The sequence below is a fragment of the Pelophylax lessonae genome (assembly GCF_965119305.1).
Source record: "Pelophylax lessonae genome assembly, chromosome: 2".
In the NCBI taxonomy this organism is placed as follows: domain Eukaryota; kingdom Metazoa; phylum Chordata; class Amphibia; order Anura; family Ranidae; genus Pelophylax; species Pelophylax lessonae.
Window position 1 is genome coordinate 46,088,693 of NC_138769.1, and position 22,089 is coordinate 46,110,781.

General features: G+C 45.5%; 1 protein-coding gene across 1 annotated transcript in view; it reads right to left on the bottom strand.

Moving 5' to 3' along the window:
* Positions 1 to 22,089, bottom strand: part of LOC309547943 (uncharacterized protein) — a gene marked incomplete at its 3' end in the record, with an annotated part of 206,728 nt that overhangs the window by 25,606 nt on the left and 159,033 nt on the right. The window contains exons 20-22 of the mRNA XM_082247940.1: positions 21,830 to 21,908; positions 15,082 to 15,204; positions 8,047 to 8,188 (exon numbers count right to left, since the gene is read on the bottom strand). Coding sequence (XP_082104066.1) covers positions 8,047 to 8,188; positions 15,082 to 15,204; positions 21,830 to 21,908 — 344 coding nt within the window. The remainder of the gene's footprint in view (positions 1 to 8,046; positions 8,189 to 15,081; positions 15,205 to 21,829; positions 21,909 to 22,089) is intronic.

Below are 22,089 nucleotides of genomic sequence, written 5' to 3' on the forward strand. Positions count from 1 at the left end.
TTGATTGGTTTGCGCAAAAGTTATTGCGTTTACTAACAAAGGGAAAGATTTCTGTCATTTTTGGTGTTTTTTTTTTAACGCGTAATGGCGGCGATCTGCGGTTTTCTTTGCGGGACTGCGACATTGCGGCGGACAGATCGGACCCTTGACTGACATTTTTGACACTTTTGGGGGTACCAGTGACATTACTGCAGTAATCAGTGCTATATATATGCACTGTTACTGTAAAAATGACACTGGCAGGGAAGGGGTTAATTTTATTGGAGAGGGAGGGGTTAATGTATGCCTGGTGCTTACTGACGTGTAGGGGGGGGAGGTGACTGTGTGAGTCATGGACAGATCGGATGTCCAGCTATGCTGAACAGTCCGATCTGTCACTCCCTGTCACTATGGAGATCCGCCCGCTGTGTTTACACACAGCGGGCGGATCTCCAGACTCGATCCCCGACGATCGGGTAAGAGCAGCGGCGATCGCCGCTGCTCCTCCCCTGGCCCGACTCCCGCTGTGAATGAAAACAGCGGGAGCGAGCCTCCGGCGGCGCGCAAGCGCCGCCCAGAAGGGGGAGTGTCTGACGACGTAGTACTACGTCGTCAGACGATAACGAGCCACTCTGCCGCAGTAATATTACTGTGAGCAGACGCAAAGTGGTTAAAGTACAACTATAGGCCAAACTTTATCCAAAATCCAAAAAGTTTGGCCTTTAGTTGTACTTTAAATGGTGGTAGGCCTGGCTTATATTAATATTTTCTTTTATGAAGCAGTAAACTGCACTACTACAGTTTTTTACTAATTTTACTGTTACTTCTAGTAAAATACTAGTGTTGTTGTCTGTCTCTGCTATGCTGTTTGCATTTTCAGACCTTCCTATATGTTTGCAGTGCAAGTGCACTAAAGTATGCAGGGCTTGCAGGCCATGACAGGGTCCAGGAAAGTGTCCTTTGAAGCAAATGAAAATAAAAAGGATTCTTTTATTTGTGACTGCTTGATTGTTTGTTTTTTTTTTTGATAAAGTTTTGAAAACCATTGGGCAGTGGGCTGGGCATGGGCATTGGGCAGTAATCGTGATGCATCGCGGAATCGAATCGTATCGAATCGCGACCCTAATAATCGTAATCGCATCGAATCGTGAGGTAAGTGAAGATGCACAGCCCTATTGCGAAATCCAGGAAGAGGGACACCGGTGCAGGTTCATTGACTCCTGGGATTGATGACACTCATCTCCCAGGAGTCAATGCAAAGCAGGAGATGACGTCGGCGGCCGCATAAGGAGGAAGTGGGAGGAAGGTAAGCTATTTTTCATTAAAAATAAGGTAAGGGAACATAAAAAAAATAAATAAAAATAGCCAAATCGAGTATAGATAGGGATATACTGTAGATATGCATGATGTGAAGTTCAAAATTAGGGTGGAACTCCACTTTAAATACATTTTATTAGAAAGAGCAATAATAATTCTAACCTCCTGCTGCCCAACCTGTGACCAACAGGGCCCATTCGGCCTTTAGGCAATTACAGTGCAGCCCTCTGAAGACAGTGGGGTTTATTTACTAAGGCTGCATTCACATGTCAGCGTATGATCGCGGGCAGAACCGCCGCGGTTCCGCCCGCGATCCGGAGATTTATTGCAAATCGCGGGACGCCTAGCGTTGCCCGTTGATTTGCAATAGCCCCCCAAACGCCGAGCGATGTTGCCGCGATTTACGCCCGCCGAATCGCGGCAGCATCGCGCAAACAAAATCGCGGGACGCAATACGCTCCAAAGAAGCTCTTGTACTTTTTTGGAGCGTATTGCGTCCCGCGATTTTGTTTGCGCGATGTTGCCGCGATTCGGCGGGCGTAAATCGCGGCAACATCGCTCGGCGTTTGGGGGGGCTATTGCAAATCAACGGGCAACGCTAGGCGTCCCGTGATTTGCAATAAATCTCTGAATCGCGGGCGGAACCGCGGCGGTTCTGCCCGCGATCATACGCTGACATGTGAATGCAGCCTAAAGGCAAATACATTGTGCACTCTGCAAGTGCAGTTGCTACAGAGCTTAGTAAATGAGCCTAAGACCGGGTGGTGAAAGGAGAAACAGCAGACTAAAGAGCTCATCTCTGTCACTCTGCTCTCTTCTCCGATCAGCATGTCCCTTGTAAGCATATGAGCACAACTGGCTGGCTCTTTGAGTTTTATTTATTAACCACTTCTGGACCGGAAGATTTTGCTGCTTAAAGCGGAGTTCCTGGCCTATTTTGCAACTTTAGTGATTCCTGGAGTGCTCGCTATGCTGATCAACAATTGGGCATTTTTTTGGGGGGGTCCCTTACCCTATTTTCAGGGTATTTTTTAATTGTACTTCCTCCTTCTCCCCCCTCTGTGGCCACAGCCACTGACATCACTTCCGCCTTTGCATTGCATCCTGGGAGCTGTTTGTCATGACTCCCAGGAGGCTGAAATCAGGAAGAACTCCCAGAACACTCCCTGGAATCAGGAAGAAGGACACATCAGATTACACTGCGGCTTCAGATGCCCACATCCAAGATGGCCGCGCTCAGACAGAGTTTTTAAAAGTAAGATTTTGACTAAAATCCAATACTGTACACCTTGTAAGTATGAGAATAGCGGTTCTGTAAAGGGCGATGGATTAGTATTATAGGGGTATTTTTAGTTAAAAAAGGTATTTGAGGCCGGAACTCCACTTCAATGACCAGGCCCTATTTCGAGATTCGGCACGGCGTTACTGTAACAGGCAATTGCGCGGTCGTGCGACGCTGTACTCAAACGAAATTGACATCCTTTTTTCCCACAAATAGAGATTTCTTTTGGTGGTATTTGATCACCTGTGCGCTTTTTATTTTTTGCCCTTTAACCACTTTAATACCGGGCACTTCCCTCCCTTCCTGCCCAGGCCAATTTTCCCCTTTTAGTGCTGTTGCATTTTGAATGACAATTGCGCGGTCATGCAACACTGTACCTACACCAAATTTATGTCATTTTCCCCCCACAAATAGAGCTTTCTTTTGGTGGTATTTGATCACCTCTGGGTTTTTTCCTTTTTGCTAAACAAATAAAAAAAGACCGAAAAGTTTGAAAAAAAAAAAGTTTTTTTGTTTATGTTATACAATTTTGTAAATAAATAAGTTTTTTCCTGCACTGATGAGCACTGATGAGACTGCACTGACAGGCACTGATGAGGAGGCACTGATGGGGTGGCACTGATGGGGTGGCACTGATAGGCGGCACTGATAGGCGGCACTGATATGTAGCACAGATATGCAGCATTGGTGGGCACTGATAGGCGGCACTGCTGGGCACTGATAGGCAGCATTGATGGACACTGATAGGTGGCACTGACGGGCACTGATAGGTGGCACTGACGGGCACTAATGGGCACTGATAGGCGGCACTGGTGGGCACTGATGGGTGGTACTGATCGGCACTGACGGGCGGCACTGATGGGCACTAATGGGCACTGATAGGCGGCACTGGTGGACAATAATGGGCACTGGTGGGCGACACTAAAGGATGGCAATGATGGGCACTTGTGGGCAGCACTGACAGGGAGGACACTGGTGGGCAGCACTGATGGGGAGGGCAATGGGGGGCTCCCTGAGCCCTGATTGCCATCCCTGGTGGCCATAGTGGGCATCCCTGGGGTCATAGTGGGCATCCCTGGTGGATCTATTGGCATCCCTCCCCCCCCCCCGAGGGTCTGCACTGGTAATCAATGATCTGATTACCAGTGCCGACCCCCCCCCCCTGTCAGGGGAGCCGCCGATCGGCGCTCCTTTACTCCTTTACTGGCACGAACTAAGGAAAGCCGATCAACGGCTGTTCCTGTTTACGATGTGACCAGCCGTGATTGGACACGGCTGATCACATGGTAAAGAGCTTTCTCACATTCTGCTATATAACATTCCCAAAAAATTTTTTATAAAAATAAATACATTTTTTTAACATTTTGGGTCAATTAGTTTTCTGCTACATATTTTTGGTAAAAAAACATTGCAATAAGTGTATTTTGATTGGTTTGCGCAAAAGTTATTGCGTTTACTAACTATGGGAAAGATTAATGTCATTTTTTATTGTTTTTTTTTTTTTTTTACTAATAATGGTGGCGATCTGCGATTTTTTGCAGGACTGCGACATTGCAGCAGGGAAGGTGTTAACTGACACAAATCTCTGCTCTACTGACACCAATCTCTGCTCTACTGACACCGTCCACCCTAGTGAGACCAATCTTTGCTTTACTGACACCATCCACTGCTCTACTGACACCATTCTCTGCTCTACTGACACCAATCTTTGCTCTACTGACACCATCCACTGCCCTACTGACCCCAATCTCTGCTCTACTGACACCAATCTCTGCTCTACTGACACCGTCCACCCTAGTGAGACCAATCTTTGCTTTACTGACACCATCCACTGCTCTACTGACACCATTCTCTGCTCTACTGACACCAATCTTTGCTCTACTGACACCATCCACTGCCCTACTGACCCCAATCTCTGCTCTACTGACACCAATCTCTGCTCTGCTGACACCCATCTCTGCTCTACTGACACCAATCTCTGCTCTACTGACACCAATCTCTGCTCTACTGACACCAATCTCTGCTCTACTGACACCTTCCAATGCCATACTGACACCAATCTCTGCTCTACTGACCCCAATCTCTGCTTTACTGACACCTTCCAATGCCATACTGACACCAATCTCTGCTCTACTGACACCATACACTGCTCTGCTGATACCAATATCTGCTCTACTGACACCATCCACTACTCTGACACCATTCTCTGCTCTACTGACACCATTTTCTGCTCTACTGACACCAATCTCTGCTCTACTGACACCTTCCACTGTCTTAGTGACACCAATCTCTGCTCTACTGATACCAATCTCTGCCCTACTGACACCGTCCACTGCTCTACTGACACCTTCCACTGCCCTACTGACACCAACCTCTGCTCTAAAACCATACACTACTCTACTGACACCAATCTCTGCTTTACTGACACCTTCCACTGCCCTACTGATACCAATCTCTGCTCTACTGGCACCATCCACTACTCTACTGACACCATTCCCTGCTCTACTGACACCAATCTCTGCTCTACTGACACCATTCACTGCTCTACTGACACCAATCTCTGCTCTACTGACACCAATCTCTGCTCTACTGACCCCAATCTCTGCTTTACTGACACCTTCCAATGCCATACTGACACCAATCTCTGCTCTACTGACACCATACACTGCTCTGCTGATACCAATATCTGCTCTGCTGACACCATCCACTACTCTGACACCATTCTCTGCTCTACTGACACCATTTTCTGCTCTACTGACACCAATCTCTGCTCTACTGACACCTTCCACTGTCTTAGTGACACCAATCTCTGCTCTACTGATACCAATCTCTGCCCTACTGACACCGTCCACTGCTCTACTGACACCTTCCACTGCCCTACTGACACCAACCTCTGCTCTAAAACCATACACTACTCTACTGACACCAATCTCTGCTTTACTGACACCTTCCACTGCCCTACTGATACCAATCTCTGCTCTACTGGCACCATCCACTACACTACTGACACCATTCCCTGCTCTACTGACACCAATCTCTGCTCTACTGACACCAATCTCTGCTCTACTGACACCATTCTCTGCTCTACTGACACCAATCTTTGCTCTACTGACACCGTCCACTGCCCTACTGACCCCAATCTCTGCTCTACTGACACCATACACTGCTCTGCTGACACCCATCTCTGCTCTACTGACACCAATCTCTGCTCTACTGACACCATACACTGCTCTGCTGACACCCATCTCTGCTCTACTGACACCAATCTCTGCTCTACTGACACCAATCTCTGCTCTACTGACACCAATCTCTGCTCTACTGACCCCAATCTCTGCTTTACTGACACCTTCCAATGCCATACTGACACCAATCTCTGCTCTACTGACACCATACACTGCTCTGCTGATACCAATATCTGCTCTACTGACACCATCCACTACTCTGACACCATTCTCTGCTCTACTGACACCAATCTCTGCTCTACTGACACCAATCTCTGCTCTACTGACACCAATCTCTGCTCTACTGACACCAATCTCTGCTCTACTGACCCCAATCTCTGCTTTACTGACAGCTTCCAATGCCATACTGACACCAATCTCTGCTCTACTGACACCATACACTGCTCTGCTGATACCAATATCTGCTCTACTGACACCATCCACTACTCTGACACCATTCTCTGCTCTACTGACACCATTTTCTGCTCTACTGACACCAATCTCTGCTCTACTGACACCTTCCACTGTCTTAGTGACACCAATCTCTGCTCTACTGATACCAATCTCTGCCCTACTGACACCGTCCACTGCTCTACTGACACCTTCCACTGCCCTACTGACACCAACCTCTGCTCTAAAACCATACACTACTCTACTGACACCAATCTCTGCTTTACTGACACCTTCCACTGCCCTACTGATACCAATCTCTGCTCTACTGGCACCATCCACTACTCTACTGACACCATTCCCTGCTCTACTAACACCAATCTCTGCTCTACTGACACCTTCCACTAACCTAGTGACACCAATATCTGCTCTACTGACACCATATACTACTCTACTGACACCAATCTCTGCTCTACTGACACCAATCTCTGCTCTACTGACACCATATACTACTCTATTGACACCAATCTCTGCTCTACTGACACCATCCACTACTCTACTGACATCATCCACTGCCCTACTGACACCAATCTCTGCTCTACTGACACTATAAACTACTCTACTGACACCAATCTCTGCTCTACTGACACCTTCCACTGCCCTACTGACACCAACCTCTGCTCTGACACCAAAACACTACTCTACTGACAAAAATCTCTGCTTTACTGACACCTTCCACTGCCCTACTGATACCAATCTCTGCTCTACTGACACCATCCACTACTCTACTGACACCATCCACTACTCTACTGACACCATTCCCTGCTCTACTGACACCAATCTCTGCTCTACTGACACCAATCTCTGCTCTACTGACACCAATCTCTGCTCTACTGACACCATCCACTACTCTACTGACACCATTCCCTGCTCTACTGACACCAATCTCTGCTCTACTGACACCTTCCACTGTCCTAGTGACACCAATATCTGCTCTACTGACACCATTTTCTGCTCTACTGACACCAATCTCTGCTCTACTGACACCTTCCACTAACCTACTGACACCAATCTCTGCTCTACTGACACCATATACTACACTACTGACACCAATCTCTGCTCTACTGACACCATATACTACTCTACTGACACCAATCTCTGCTATACTGACACCATCCACTACTCTCCTGACACCAATCTCTGCTCTACTGACACCATCCACTGCCCTACTGACACCATTCTCTACTCTGACACCATCCACTACTCTACTGACACCATTCTCTGCTCTACTGACACCATCCACTGCTTTACTGACACCATTCACTGCTCTACTGACACCATTCTCTGCTCTACTGACACCAATCTCTGCTCTACTGACACCAATCTCTGCTCTACTGACACCAATCTCTGCTCTACTGACACCATCCACTGCTCTACTGACACCATCCACTGCTCTACTGACACCAATCTCTGCTCTACTGACATCATTCTCTGCTCTACTGACACCATTCTCTGCTCTACTGACACCATCCACTGCTCTACTGACATCATCCACTACTCTACTGACCCATTCTCTGCTCTACTGACACCAATCTCTGCTCTACTGACACCAATCTCTGCTCTACTGACACCTTCCACTGCTCTACTGACACCAATCTCTGCTCTACTGACACCATTCTCTGCTCTACTGACACCGTCCACTGCTCTGCTGATATACACCCATGGGTGTTTGTGCTCTGGGATGCAGACTCTACTGCAATAGGCTGTGCACACCAATAAGTGTGATCTATATCTTGTTTCCATCATCCTGGTGCAGAATCTGTGTAAATTAGTGAGGTCACTTTCAGCATCACTTACATTGGTCGGCTGAGTTCTTCAGATATAGTTCCCAGAAATAAAAACTGTTTCGGATTTTGGTAGAAAGTTTCAGTTGTGCGTTGGTGACCTCCTCTTCCCCTTGAGTCTCTTTGGCAATTCCTTCAGCAAACTGCATAATTCTCTGTTGGGGCAACAGGAACAACCCGCTTCAGACAAACTGCAATACATTGATTTTTATGGTTTTTATGATCTTCTGAATCAGAAACACAGTAATGGGTGAGACCGATCTAGAAGTTTTAGTCCCGGTTCACACATATGCGATGCGGGAACGATGCAAATCCTCTGCATTCAACTCACAGACAGTTCACACTGCCAAATGTGAATCATTGGGGGTGTCAATACAAAGTTAACGACACCCCCAGATCAGTTCGCATATCGCAGTGCCAACTGTCAGTTCGGACATGAATTGGATCGAAATAGGTGTTAACAGCCATGCGATCCGATTCTGATGCGGACCCAAAAAAGGGACCTGTGCCAATTGTGTCCGAATGTGATGCGAATTCAGCCATACAATCTGTATGGCTGAATTTGCATCGTACAGACATCACATGTGAGTTGCAGAACAGTGCACTCCGAATCCCATGCGATGTCTGTCACTGCATATGTGTGAACCGGGTCTTAAAGGAAAACCTCAGTCTTAGTAAATGGAAACCATTTAACAATAAACAATGTCTGTATATTAACCACTAGCTGACCGGCCCCACGCAGATTTACTGCGGCAGGGCGGCTTGGCTGTGCAAAATCCCATAGATCTACGTTATTATGTGCACACAGATTAGATACAGCGGGAGGCAGACCGCAGGAGGAGCGGGCTCGATCGCTGCCAGCCTTCTGCGATCTTCGGCAATACTGACAGGAGAGCCGTCTGGAATGTAAACAATGTATGACGGCTCTCCTGTCAGAGAGGCAGGGAAAGATCGTGTGATTCAGCTAAGCTGAGAAAAACTGAGTCCGCCGACGGACTCTACAGTGTGAAAGGGGCCTTAGTGTCAGATTTTACATAGTTACATAGTAGTTGAGGTTGAATAAAGACAATAGTCCATCCAGGTCAACCTGTGTAGGTGTGTGTGGAGCTAATCATTTCAAATACCCCTGAATGTTTTGATTTTGGAGATGTATGTCCAAGAGTCTTTTAAAAGTAGCCATACTCCCCGCACTTATCACCATTTGTGGAAGAGAGTTCCACAATCTTATTGCCCTTACTATAAAAAAAACCCCTGCGTAGCCTGAGGTTAAATCTCTTCTCCTCTAATTGTATTGTATGGCCTTGTGTACTCATACATTCCTTGCGACTGAATAATTTTTTTTCTATGCTGAGATCACCGTTGAGGTATTTGTAAATTGCTATCATGTCCCCTCTCAGTCGTCTCTTCTCCAGGGAGAATAAATCAAGGGCTTGTAAGCGCTCTTCATAATGTAGGTCCTCCAATTCCCTAATAACTTAGTTGCCCTTCTTTGGTAGGTTTGTCCGCCACAATGTCGCAGTCCCGATAAAAATCGCCGATCGCCGCCATTACCAATAAAAAAATAAAAAGTCCATAAATCTATCCCGTAGTTTGTAAACACTATAACATTTGCGCAAACCAATTATTATACACTTTTTGGGATTTTTTTTTACCGTAGCAGAATACAAATTTGCCTAAACTGATGAAAAAATTTGATTTTTTAACTTTTTTTTTATTGGGAATGTTTTATAGCAGAAAGTAAAAGATTTTGGTGTTTTTTCAAAATTGTCGCTCTTTTTTTGTTTATAACGCAAAAATGAAAAACCACAGAGGTGATCAAATACCACCAAAAGAAAGCTCTATTTGTGGGGGAAAAGGACATCAATTGTATTTGGGTACAGCGTCGCTGATGACCCTTGATAACGTCAGAGACGTGCTGACGAAACGCGTCGGGACTTCTGATTGCATTACGCCTAGCCACGCAATTTTCGGCCCCGGAGTGGAACGCAAGCTGGAACACGAAAGTGCGTTCACCCGGCGTTCGGGACTGGATTGTTGTTTTGATATGCTCTAAGAAAGAAAACTGTTTGTAAGCTTTATTTCATTAATAAATTATTTGTTATACCGACTTACTGCACCATAAAGTTCTCCTTTTCATTTATGCACTACTATATTGGAGCAACATATCTGGTATTTACCATATGGTGACCGCTGTAAGATCTGGTCTGACAGATTTAGTGAGATTCCATCAACCCTGTCTATACTTATGAGAAAGGCCTTTATTGACCCCCTATAATTTAGGGGTCCATCATTTTCGATAAGAAGCCTGACTCACTGGGTGACTTTGTGAACTGGTGGAGGTGTTTTTCTACTGAAAGAAGCACTATTCTGGACTTTTCCTTAGGCTGGATGATTTGCATTGATTCCTATACACTTATTTGTTTAGACAGTTTATCACATCATAATTTTTATGATTTATGGATATATGGTTGTGTTTAATCCATATTCACTTGCCATTATGAAATGTTGATATATATTCAATTTTGTGCACACAGATTTATTAACTACAATCACGTTTTATATTAATTGTTGCTCTGTATTTATTGTTTGTGGACAGAGAACCTTTTTTAGCACAGAGTATTGAAATATTATGATTTATAATTTGATTGGTTTGAGCGCAGCTATTATATTTTACTATATAATTTCATCAATCATTCCTTGCGACTGAATCGTTTTTTTTTTCTATGCTGAGATCACCGTTTAGGTATTTGTAAATTGCTATCATGTCCCCTCTCAGGCGTCCAAAAGTCTTTTAAAAGTAGCCATACTCCCCACACTTACCACCATTTGTGGAAGAGAGTTCCACAATCTTATTGCCCTAACTATAAAAAAAAAACCCTGCGTAGCCTGAGGTTAAATCTCTTCTCCTCTAATCGCATTGTATGGCCTTGTGTCATCAATCATTCCTTGCGACTGAATCATTTTTTTTCTATGCTGAGATCACCGTTGAGGTATTTGTAAATTGCTATCATGTCCCCTCTCAGGCGTCTCTTTTCCAGGGAGAATAAATCGAGCGCTTGTAAGCGCTCTTCATAATTTAGGTCCTCCAATCCCCCAATTAGCTTAGTTGCCCTTCTTTGGTAGATTTGTCTGCCGAAATGTCGCAGTCCAGATAAAATCGCTGATCGCCGCCATTACTAATAAAAAAATAAAAAGTCCATAAATCTATCCCGTACTTTGTAAACAATATAACTTTTGCGCAAACCAATTATTATACACTTTTTGGGATTTTTTTTTTACCATAGCAGAATGCAAATTTGCCTAAACTGATGAAAACATTTGATTTTTTTTAACTTTTTTTATTGGGAATGTTTTATAGCAGAAAGTAAAAGATTTTGGTGTTTTTTCAAAATTGTCGCCCTTTTTTTGTTTATAACTCAAAAACGAAAACCCGCAAAGGTGATCAAATACCACCAAAAGAAAGCTCTATTTGTGGGAGAAAAAGGACATCAATTGTATTTGGGTACAGTGTCGCACGACTGCGCAATTGTCAGTTAAAGCAACGCAGTGCCGAATCGCAAAAAATGGCCTGGTTATTCAAACCTTCCGGGGCTGAAGTGGTTCATGAAATACAGTAAATACAATGTAACAGTAATGTTACATCGCATTTATCAATAAGGTTTCTGAACAGTGTGTAGAACATAGACTGTAGATGTAGCAGTGAGGAAGGGGGGGAGGCTGGGTAGGCAGCAACAGGGCCAGAGGGATATTGTATCTGGCACACACCCTGTGTACTTTAACAAAGTTTTTGGGCTGTATGCGACCAAAGACCATGACCAGGACATTTTTTGCAATACGTCACTGCGTTCCTTTAACTGACAATGTGCAACACTGTACCCAAATAAAATGTTTGTCCTTTTTTTTCCACAAATAGAGCTTTCTTTTGGTCGTATTTGATCACAGCTATAAACAAAAAAATATATATATATTTTTTTTTTCTGCTATAAAACACATCCAATAAAAAAATTTAAAAAATCAAAGTTCTTCATTAATGTAGGCCAATACGTATTCTGCTACATATTTTTGGTAAAAAAAAAAAAAAACCCCTGATAAGCGTATACTGATTGGTTTGCGCAAAAGTTATTGCGTCTACAAACTATGGGATATTTTTATTTATTTTATTTATTTTTTACTAGTAATGGCAGTGATAAGCAACTTATAGCGGGACTGCAATATTGCAGCGGACAAATCGGGCACTAACTGACACTTTTGACACTTTTTGGGGACCAGTGACACTAAGACAGTGATCAGTGCTAAAAATATGCATTGTCACTGTACTAATAACACTGGCTGGGAAGGCGTTAACATCAGGGGCGGTCAAAGGGTTAACTGTGTGCCTGGCCTGTGCTTACTCACTGTGGGGGGGGGGGGGGTGCTTTGACTAGGGGAAGGCAAAGATCCGTGTTCCTGCTTTGCAGAAACACAGGATCAATACCTTCCCTTCTGACAGAACAACAATCTGCCTTGTTTACATAAGCATATTGGCATTCTGCCTGTGTCCTGTGTAATCAGCAGGTGCCAGCTGACATCTTTTCCCGCGGTACCCTCCGATGGGTTCCCGCCATGATCATACACAGCAGCCAGCAGGAACCCATCGGAGGGTACCGCAGGAAAAGATGTCAGCTGGCACCTGCTGATTACACAGGACACAGGCAGAATGCCAATATGCTTATGTAAACAAGGCAGATTGTTGTTCTGTCAGAAGGGAAGGAATTGATCCTGTGTTTCTGCAAAGCGGGTCGCCGGCAGCACGCGTGCGCGCCCCAGACCCAGAAGTGTCAGATCAGGTACTAGGTACATAATCTGGTACAGAGCAGCCACCCTGCCGCAGTAAATGTATGGTGGGCGGTCTGCAAGTGGTTAAAGGAGAATTCCCAGGTATGGATATTTTTCAATATTTACATTGGTCCAGCTTGGAGCAAAGTAACTTTGCATATAACATACCTTTTGATTCCCTTTAGAAGCTGGAAATCACTGTATTAGGCACCCATACTACAGTGATTTCTACTAGCTTCTGGGTCCCTTGCCCAGTGGTTGCCCTGCTGCATTGTACACATGGGAATTGGCCACTGGGCATGGGCACCCTTCAGAGAATGCTTTGTATTTTCTCAATGAATGCAATGCATTCTCTGATTGTAGAAGGTGGACAGTGTGACATCACTGCCCCAGCTCTCCACCTTTTCCAATCAGAGAACGCGTTGGATTCATTGAAAAAATGCACAGCGATCTCTGAATAGCGCCCATGCCGAGTAGCTGACCTCCTGTATTCAGAAAGCAGCAGGGCAGCCGCTCAGCATGAGACCCAGAAGCTAATGGAGAACACTGGAGTAGTGGAGCCTAATACAGTGTATCCAGCTTCCACGGGAATGCCACAGGTATAAGTACATGCACTATATTGTCAAAAGTATTGGGACGTGATTTAGAACGAGACACACCTGTCTATATAAGGTCCCACAGTCAACAGGGAATGTCAGAACACAAAGCAAGCCAAAAAGTCCAAGGAATTGTCTGTAGACCTCCGAGACAATATTGTATAGAGGTACAGATCTGGGGAAGGGTACAGAAATATTTCTGCAGCATTGAAGGTCCCAATGAGCACAGTGGCCTCCGTCATCCGTAAATGGAAGAAGTTTGGAACCACCAAGACTCTTCCTAGAGTGGGCCGCTCGACCAAACTGAGCGATCGGGGGAGAATGCCCTTAGTCAGGGAGGTGACCAAAAACCCGATGGTCACTCTGACAGAGCTCTAGTGTTTCTCTGTGGAGAGAGGAGAACCTTCCAGAAGGACAACCATCTCTGCAGCACTCCACCAATCATGCCTGTATAGTAGAGTGGCCAGACAGAAGCCACTCCTCAGTAAAAGGCACATGACAGCCCACCTGCAGTTTGCCAAAAGGCACCTGAATGATTCTCAGACCATGAGAAACAAAATTCTCTGGTCTGATGAAACAAAGATTGAACTCTTTGACCTGAATGACGAGCGCCATGTCTGGAGGAATCTAGGCACCGCTCATCACCTGGCCACTACCATTCCTACAGTGAAGCATGGTGGTGGCAGCATCATGCTGTGGGGATGTTTTTTAGCAGCAGGAACTGGGAGACTAGTCAGGATCATTCATCAAAAGATGAATGCAGCAATGTACAGAGACATTCTTGATGAAAACCTGATCCAAAGCGCTCTGGACCTTGGACTGCTACAGGACAACTCTGTGGCTACGGGACAACTCTGTGGCTACGGGACAACTCTGTGGCTACGGGACAACTCTGTGGCTACGGGACAACTCTGTGGCTACGGGACAACTCTGTGGCTACAGGACAACTCTGTGGCTACGGGACAACTCTGTGGCTACGGGACAACTCTGTGAATGTCCTTGAGTGGCCCAGCCATTGCCCAGACTTCAACCCGATTGGACATCTCTGGAGAGATCTGAAAATGGCTGTGCACTGACGCTCCCCATCCAACCTGATGGAGCTTGAGAGGTCCTGCAAAGAAGAATGGGAGAAACTGACCAAAAATAGGTGTACAAAGCTTGTAGCTTCATACTCAAAAAGACTTGAGGCTGTAATTGGTGCCAAAGGTGCTTCAACAAAGTATTGAGCAAAGGCTGTGAATATTTATGTATATATGTGATTTTTTTTCGTTTTTTATTTTTAATAAATTTGCAAAGATTTCAAACCAACTTCTTTCACGTTGTCATTATGGGGTTTTGTTTGTAGAATTTTAAAGAAAAACAATGAATTTAATCCATTTTGGAATCAGGCTGTAAAATAACAAAATGTGGAAAAAGTGAAGCGCTGTGACTACTTTCCGGATGCCCTGTATGTTATAGCAAAGAGGAGAGAGGAGGTATTGCATAGTCACAGCAAAACATGAGGCCTAAAGGAAGGTTGTTTGATATCTAAGAAGCAACTGGATTACAGGTAAACTCCGAAACAACCACACAAAAAACAGGACATTGCACTGAGCACAACTTTTCTGAAGTTTCCCTGTTTGTGTTGCATCTCTTACCTCTATTAGAAAAGCAAGCTTCTCTGTATCAGTGTCAGGGACGCATAAACTAATTTGATTTAGCTTGTCTTCTGAGTCCACTAATTTCCTGATGATCTGTTTCTCCAGAGCGGGCAATGTTCTCTGAAAAAGAAAAAAAGGGGATAAACACTAAACCTAAAAAATAACGCAAAACTGCATGTCTTCCAGCATTCTAACATGCAAAATCAAATCCATAGTTTCTTTTTAAAAAATTCCTTTAGATATGTGTATGAAAAAATCTGGTTCCTTAATCAATTCAGCTCTGAAAGGTTTTTCCCCCTTCATGACCAGGTTATGTTTTGCTATTCGGCACTGCACTACTTTAACTGGTAATTGCACAGTCATGCAACTCTGCATCCAAACAAAATTTATATAATTTTTTACACACAAATAGTTTTCTTTTGGTGGTATTTGATCACCACTGGGTTTTTTTGCGCTATAGATAAAAAAAATACCGACAATTTTGAAAAAAAACTAAATTTTTTACTTTCTGCTATAAAATATATTCAATAAAATTAAAAAATATATAAATCTAATTTCCCTATACATTTTGGCCAAAATGCATGCTGCTACATGTCAGTAAAAAAAAAATCCCAATAGGTGTATATTGATTGGTATATATACTAGAATTTTTTTTTTATACTACTAATAGCGGTGGTCATCGACTTATAATGGGACTGCAATAGTGCGGCGGGCAATCTTACACTAACTGGCGCTGGGTGGGAACTAACTGCCACTGAGATCTCCAGTGACACTAATATCAGTAATACAGTAATCAGTGCTAATAATATACACTGTCACTGTGCTAATGACACTGGCTGGTAAGAGATTAACATCTATCAAGGGGTAATGTGGGCCTAACAATGTGTAACGTGTCATTTGTGCTGCTTTTACTAACACATCTCTTTGTTTCTTTATCCCCGCTTTGCAGGGATAATAAACAGAAAGATTGTTCCTCCTGTACAGAGCCTTGTGTTGATTGTCAATCAGCAAGTCCTGGCCATGAATTACTAGCCGGGACTTGCTTACAGACTCCTGCTGTAATTGTGTCGGCACGTGCCCTAAATCCAGGAGCAGGCACCAACGTATCAGTAAGGGCCTTGCATCCGCAGTACAATGCGGGCGGGCGGCCCGGAAGTTGCTATAGAGTAACTCCACTTTTGTTGAGAAAAAAAAAGCAATCCTCTCTGCCTGATTAATGCATATTGCAGGGGTTTTAAAAAAATTTGTAGCACATTCCTACCAGTTGTTGCTTTGGAAAAATATTTGATTCACTTCAACTTTTTTTTGATTTACTTGGATTCATTTTATTGCTTTGTATAGCACAACACATCTATTGTATTATTGCTTTAGAAAAATAGCCATTTGATTCACTATAGTGAGTGCAGGCTGATTCTGACTGGGGAGGGTTTGGTTAATTAAAATCAGCTGGTGCACTCTCAGTGTTCTAATGAGGAAAGTTGCAGTGTCGGCAGGGCCAGCCCTACCATGGGTCCCACTGGGTCCATTGGACCCTGGCAAAACTTTGAGAGGGGCAGCAAATTGAAACCCAAGATTATATTTTTCTGCGTTTTTTTACATTTTTGGTAGGGGGTGTTCTATACACCAACTGTGTACAAAATGCCTCCCAGTCGCCATATTGGACTGAACTTTACAGAAAATTGCAGAGGTTGCAAATTAAAAGGAAAGGTAATTTTTAATAACTTTAAATTATAACATAGTGGAGTTACCTTTAAGCCCAATCCATAGATCTGGAAGAAATACACAAAGCACACCAAGCTCTAAGTATGAATACCCATGGCCCTTGTATTTAGACAGTCTTAGTCTTACCTTAAATTAAAAGCAGACTTAAGCAGACCAGCACAACACATGAGACAGGGGAGGACTGGGAACCTTTGACCTAGAAGCCAAACACAGCTAACTGCCACTTTCATGGTAGGGACAGATTTCTGTGGGCTAATGAAAGTGTGCCACTGTGCCATTAATTGGTGCAGTGGCGGCCGGTGTACAGAGGGCGCATGGAGTTCAATGGGATTTTTTTTTTTTTGGCATCACCTGATTAGAGCCAGAGGCTCTAATAGGGCGATGCAAAGGGTGGACCCGGGGCGCAGAGCAGTGCGTCCCGAGCCCACCCATTGTGTGACAATAGCTAATGAAAATTCGCTATTGTCACACCGATCCTCCTCCTGGCCAATCAGGAAGCGTGTCCGATAAGCGCTTCCTGATTGGCCGCAAGGCAAACCCCTTGCCATTGGCTGAGGAGGAGGCGGGAGCGGAAGGACTCGTGGAGACGCGCAGCCAGTCACCGGGACTCAGAAGAAGCCGCCCGCTGCTGCTGGAAGGACTCGTGGAGACGTGCCGCCGGTCACCAGGACAGAGAAGAAGCCGCCCGCCGCCGCTGCTGCTCCAGGTAGGTAAGGGGGCACGCACGCTGATCTCTGCATTGGGGGCATGTACTCTGCATTGGGGGCTTGTACTCTGCATTGGGGGCATGTATGCTGGTCACTACATTGGGGGCATGTATGCTGGTCACTGCATTGGGGGCACGCACGCTGATCTCTGCATTCGGGGCATGTATGCTGGTCACTGCATTGAGGGCACGCAAGCTGATCTCTGCATTGGGGGCATGTACGCTGGTCACTACATTGGGGGCACGCACGCTGATCTCTGCATTGGGGGCATGTACGCTGGTCACTACATTGGGGGCACGCACGCTGATCTCTGCATTGGGGGCATGTACGCTGGTCACTACATTGGGGGCACGCACGCTGATCTCTGCATTGGGAGCATGCACGCTGATCTCTGCATCGGGGGCATGTACGCTGGTCACTGCATTGGGGGCATGTATGCTGGTCACTGCATTGGGGGCACGCACGCTGATCTCTGCATTTGGGGCATGTACGCTGGTCACTGCAGTGGGGGCATGTATGCTGGTCACTGCATTGGGGGCATGTACGCTGGTCACTGCATTGGGGTCATGTATGCTGGTCACTGCATTGGGGGCATGTATGCTGGTCACTGCATTGGGGGCATGTACGCTGATCTCTGCATTGGGGGCATGTACGCTGATCTCTGCATTGGGGGCATGTACGCTGATCTCTGCATTGAAGGGGGCATTTACGCTGGTCACTGCATTGAAGGGGGCATGTACGCTGGTCACTGCATTGAAGGGGGCATGTACACTGGTCACTGCATTGAAAGGGGGCACGCTGGTCACTGTGCATTAATAGGGGGCACGCTGGTCACTGTGCATTGAAAGGGGGCACGCTGGTCACTGTGCATTGAAAGGGGGCACGCTTGTCTCTCTGCATTGAAAGGGGGCACGCTGGTCTCTCTGCATTGAAAGGGGGCACACTATACCTTAATTACTGAAGGCCCCTTTCACACTTTTGAGACCTCAAAGTCACACAATTTTTACAGCGTTTTTTGCCACAAAGCAATGCCTATTACATTTTTCTGTTTGCGCCCCCCCAAACATTTTGAGCACCAGCCGCCACTGAATTGGTGTGTATGGTAAAAAGTGAGTGTTCTTAAAGGACATGTTATATCGTGACACAAATTTTCACATCTTCCATCATTAGCTTCCTTCCAATTATCTGCATTTGGTCACATGACCTCTCAGAGTCTGCAAAGACAGTTGGTGATGGAAGACTCCTCTCTGCCCAAAGCTGTGATCACATGTCTGAACAGACTGTGGGAAACTATATAATGTCTGGCATGTGTTACTGACTGTAAGTTTTGCTCTGATCGATGTTTGAAGGGTGAATCATGTCCACTAAGGGGCCCCAGACCCACAAATCTTCTTTGCACTGGCCTGGGAGGTAAATGCCCCCCCCCCCCCCGCTGCATCAGCCCAGTCCACCTCTGACACCATACACCTATGAGATCACTGTAATCCAAGTTTTTTGCACAGATAACCACAAAAGCTGTCCCTGCTCAAAGACCGCCTGCAGACTTGCTCAAGATAGAGCCCCTTTGTCAAACATAAAGACCCGCAGGCTGAATTTGGCCCGCCAGTCAATTTCATGTGGCCCTCACACCTCTCCAGCAGTGGCGGCACCCCCTCATCTCCACCCCAAACTTGTCTCAGCAGTTGGCAACAGAAAGGACAGAACTCCTCCTACAGATCCTGTGCCTATCTGAGCAGCCACAGCGCCCCCTCGTCTCCGCCTCTCCTGGTCTCAGCATTTAGCAGACTCTGGCAGCTGACTCCAGCCCTCCTCTGGTACTCATCCAGATTCCACACCTTCTGCTTTCCAGCTCCATCCCCAGCTTTTTCCCAACAGCAGCACAAGGTAAAGGGGGTGCACTATGATGTAAGGGAGGGTGGGGGACTCTTGACTTCTGATGGTGGGGAGGGCTCTTCTCATCTCATGTAAGGGGAAGGGGTGCTCTGGACATCTATTCTTACAGATACAACCGGCCCTTCGAGGGCAATCATAATGCTGATGGGGCCCGTGATGAAATTGAGTTTGACTCCCCTGGGATAGTGCCTCTTATGTGTGTACTAAACACAAGGAACTAAGAAACCAGAAGCTGTTCAATGATTTGTGTGCAAAGTTATCCTCGCCATGTTGGAGGATGTGATTGTGCCACAAAGAAGACATGCACAGAAGAGGATATCTCGGTTGATGATAGTCACACTAGACTTTTGGTCAAAAAAGTGTTTTATTTGTTTTAACAGATAAAAAAAAAGTACAAAGAATAAAGCATTGTCTCAGAAAACTACATAAATTGTCATGGAAATCGCATGCACAGTCGAGCACGAAGACGTACACAAAGATGTGCACTTGCTCATATTAATTCTCGAGTGATAACTAGAGGTTCCCTAACTCATGTGCATGCACGTTAATAATTCTCAAGTGACAACTATAGGTTCCCTAACTTGCACGCATACTAATTCTTGAGTGACAACTAGATGTTTACCTAACTCCCGCGCGTCCCCGCGCACGTGCGCAGGCGCATTAGCGCTAGTAAATACTTGGCGCTCACTTGCCTATTTAAAGTGTCTCCAAAGACCAAAAGATTGCTCAGTGATCGTCAGCTTCGACCGTCTATGACAGGAGTCTCTAAACTATGGCCCTCCAGTTCTTAAGGAACTACAATTCCCATCATGCCTAGTAATGTCTGTGAATGTCAGAGTTTTACTATGCTTCATGGGGCGTGTAGTTCCACAACAGCTGGAGGGCCAAAGTTTGGAGATCCCTGGTCTATGACCTGACCCAATGCATGTTCCTGATACCTTGTTGCTGACTCAGCTTGTGACCTGACTCTGCCTTTTGCCTACCATTCCGGTGACTTCTCTGCTCACTTGATACCGACCCTGACTTTGCACTGGATCCGATTCTGTACCTCTGCCACTTGACTATTACTGACTTCTGCCTGCCTGATCACCCGAGATCCTGCATCTGCCTGCTCACCAGCTTAATTACTACCTGCTGTTCTGCGCCTCTTGCTGTGTATCTGCACCTGTCAGTCCACCAGTCTGCCTTCTGTCCTGCATCTGCTGCTGTGTATCTGCATTGGCCAGTCAATGAGTCCGTACCTGTGCCATCTCTGTGCTCTGTTATATCCTGTCACCACCTTCAGGAGAATAAGGACAGGAGGTGTATGGGAAAGCCCTCTCGTCAGTTCAGCCTCAACCAGGTATGTGACAGAAACAATGTAATTTCCAAGTGTACAGACTGTATTCCATAACATAAGTAGTGCAGGTAAGATATATCCAACACAAACGAAGGAAGTTGGACCGCACTCGGAAAAATGTGAAATCAAAGATGTCTTTTATTCCTCATAAACGAATCCATACAGACAGTGCATTGAGAGATGTGCCAGGTTGACGCGTTTCACGATATAGATAATCGCTTACCGGTGTGGTTATGAGTAAGCGATTATCTATATCGTGAAACGCGTCAACCTGGTATGTCTCTCAATGCACTGTCTGTATGGATTAGTTTATGAGGAATAAAAGACATCTTTGATTTCACATTTTTCCGAGTGCGGTCCAACTTTCTTAGTTTGTGCTAGTTCTGGATGGCGGATCTGACCAGCACCGGTCTACTTAGCCTCACCTGAGCGTCGTTCCTCTCCCATTCCTATAAGATATATCCAACCCCTTAGGACTGTCAAAGATAAACATGTGAGGGGGACAGAATACCTTTAGTCTCTGTACTTAGAGTTGTTTGGATAAGACTTGAGGTGGATTAGAAAAAAGGAGAAGGAAACAGAGAGGAACAGAATAAGGGACCTAAGACTAGAAAAAGTTAAGAGAAAACAGTATGTAGAGCTGGGTTTGTCACACTAGACTTTTTACCCTTTACATGGCACAGGCAGTGGTGTATTTAGGTTTTATGCTGCCCTAGGCAAGACTAAAATTGTGCCCCCCCCCATTTTATGTAAATTTGCCCCACTCCTTTTTTAACAGATGTAACTCCCTCCAAAATTGAAGGACTACAAGTCCCAGCATGAACCCCTGAGATCTCACGAGAGGGGGGGGGGGTGAGAGGGGGTGGGAGAGAGAGAAGGGTGAGGGAGAGAGAGGCCAATAGAGTCTCAGGTGGAGGGGGGGGGGCAGCTTTTTTGCTGCCCCCCTGCAAAGTGCTGCCCTAGGCCTGGGCCTTGTTGGCCTAGGCCAAAATACAGCACTGGGCACAGGGTGAATACATACTACAGCTGTGCCATGGTCCATACATAATCCAATGAGATTTACTATTGCAAACAGAGGACTTACATGAATATGCTTCACCAGTTCCGCGGTCAGCTTTTCTGCAAGTTTTGGGACTGTAGCACAACCTTCATGTAGAAGAACACTAGAGAGAGAAAAAGCAAATACCATTGCTAATGGTACATTACAATGTATCTAAAATCCCCCGTCACACAATTGTCAGAAGTGCCCCCATCGATTGAGGTAATGACTAAGCGTTAACATTTGCAGCGAAACGCATCTACCTCTTTTTCCCCTGCTCCATCTGTTACCCACCTGTCACATGA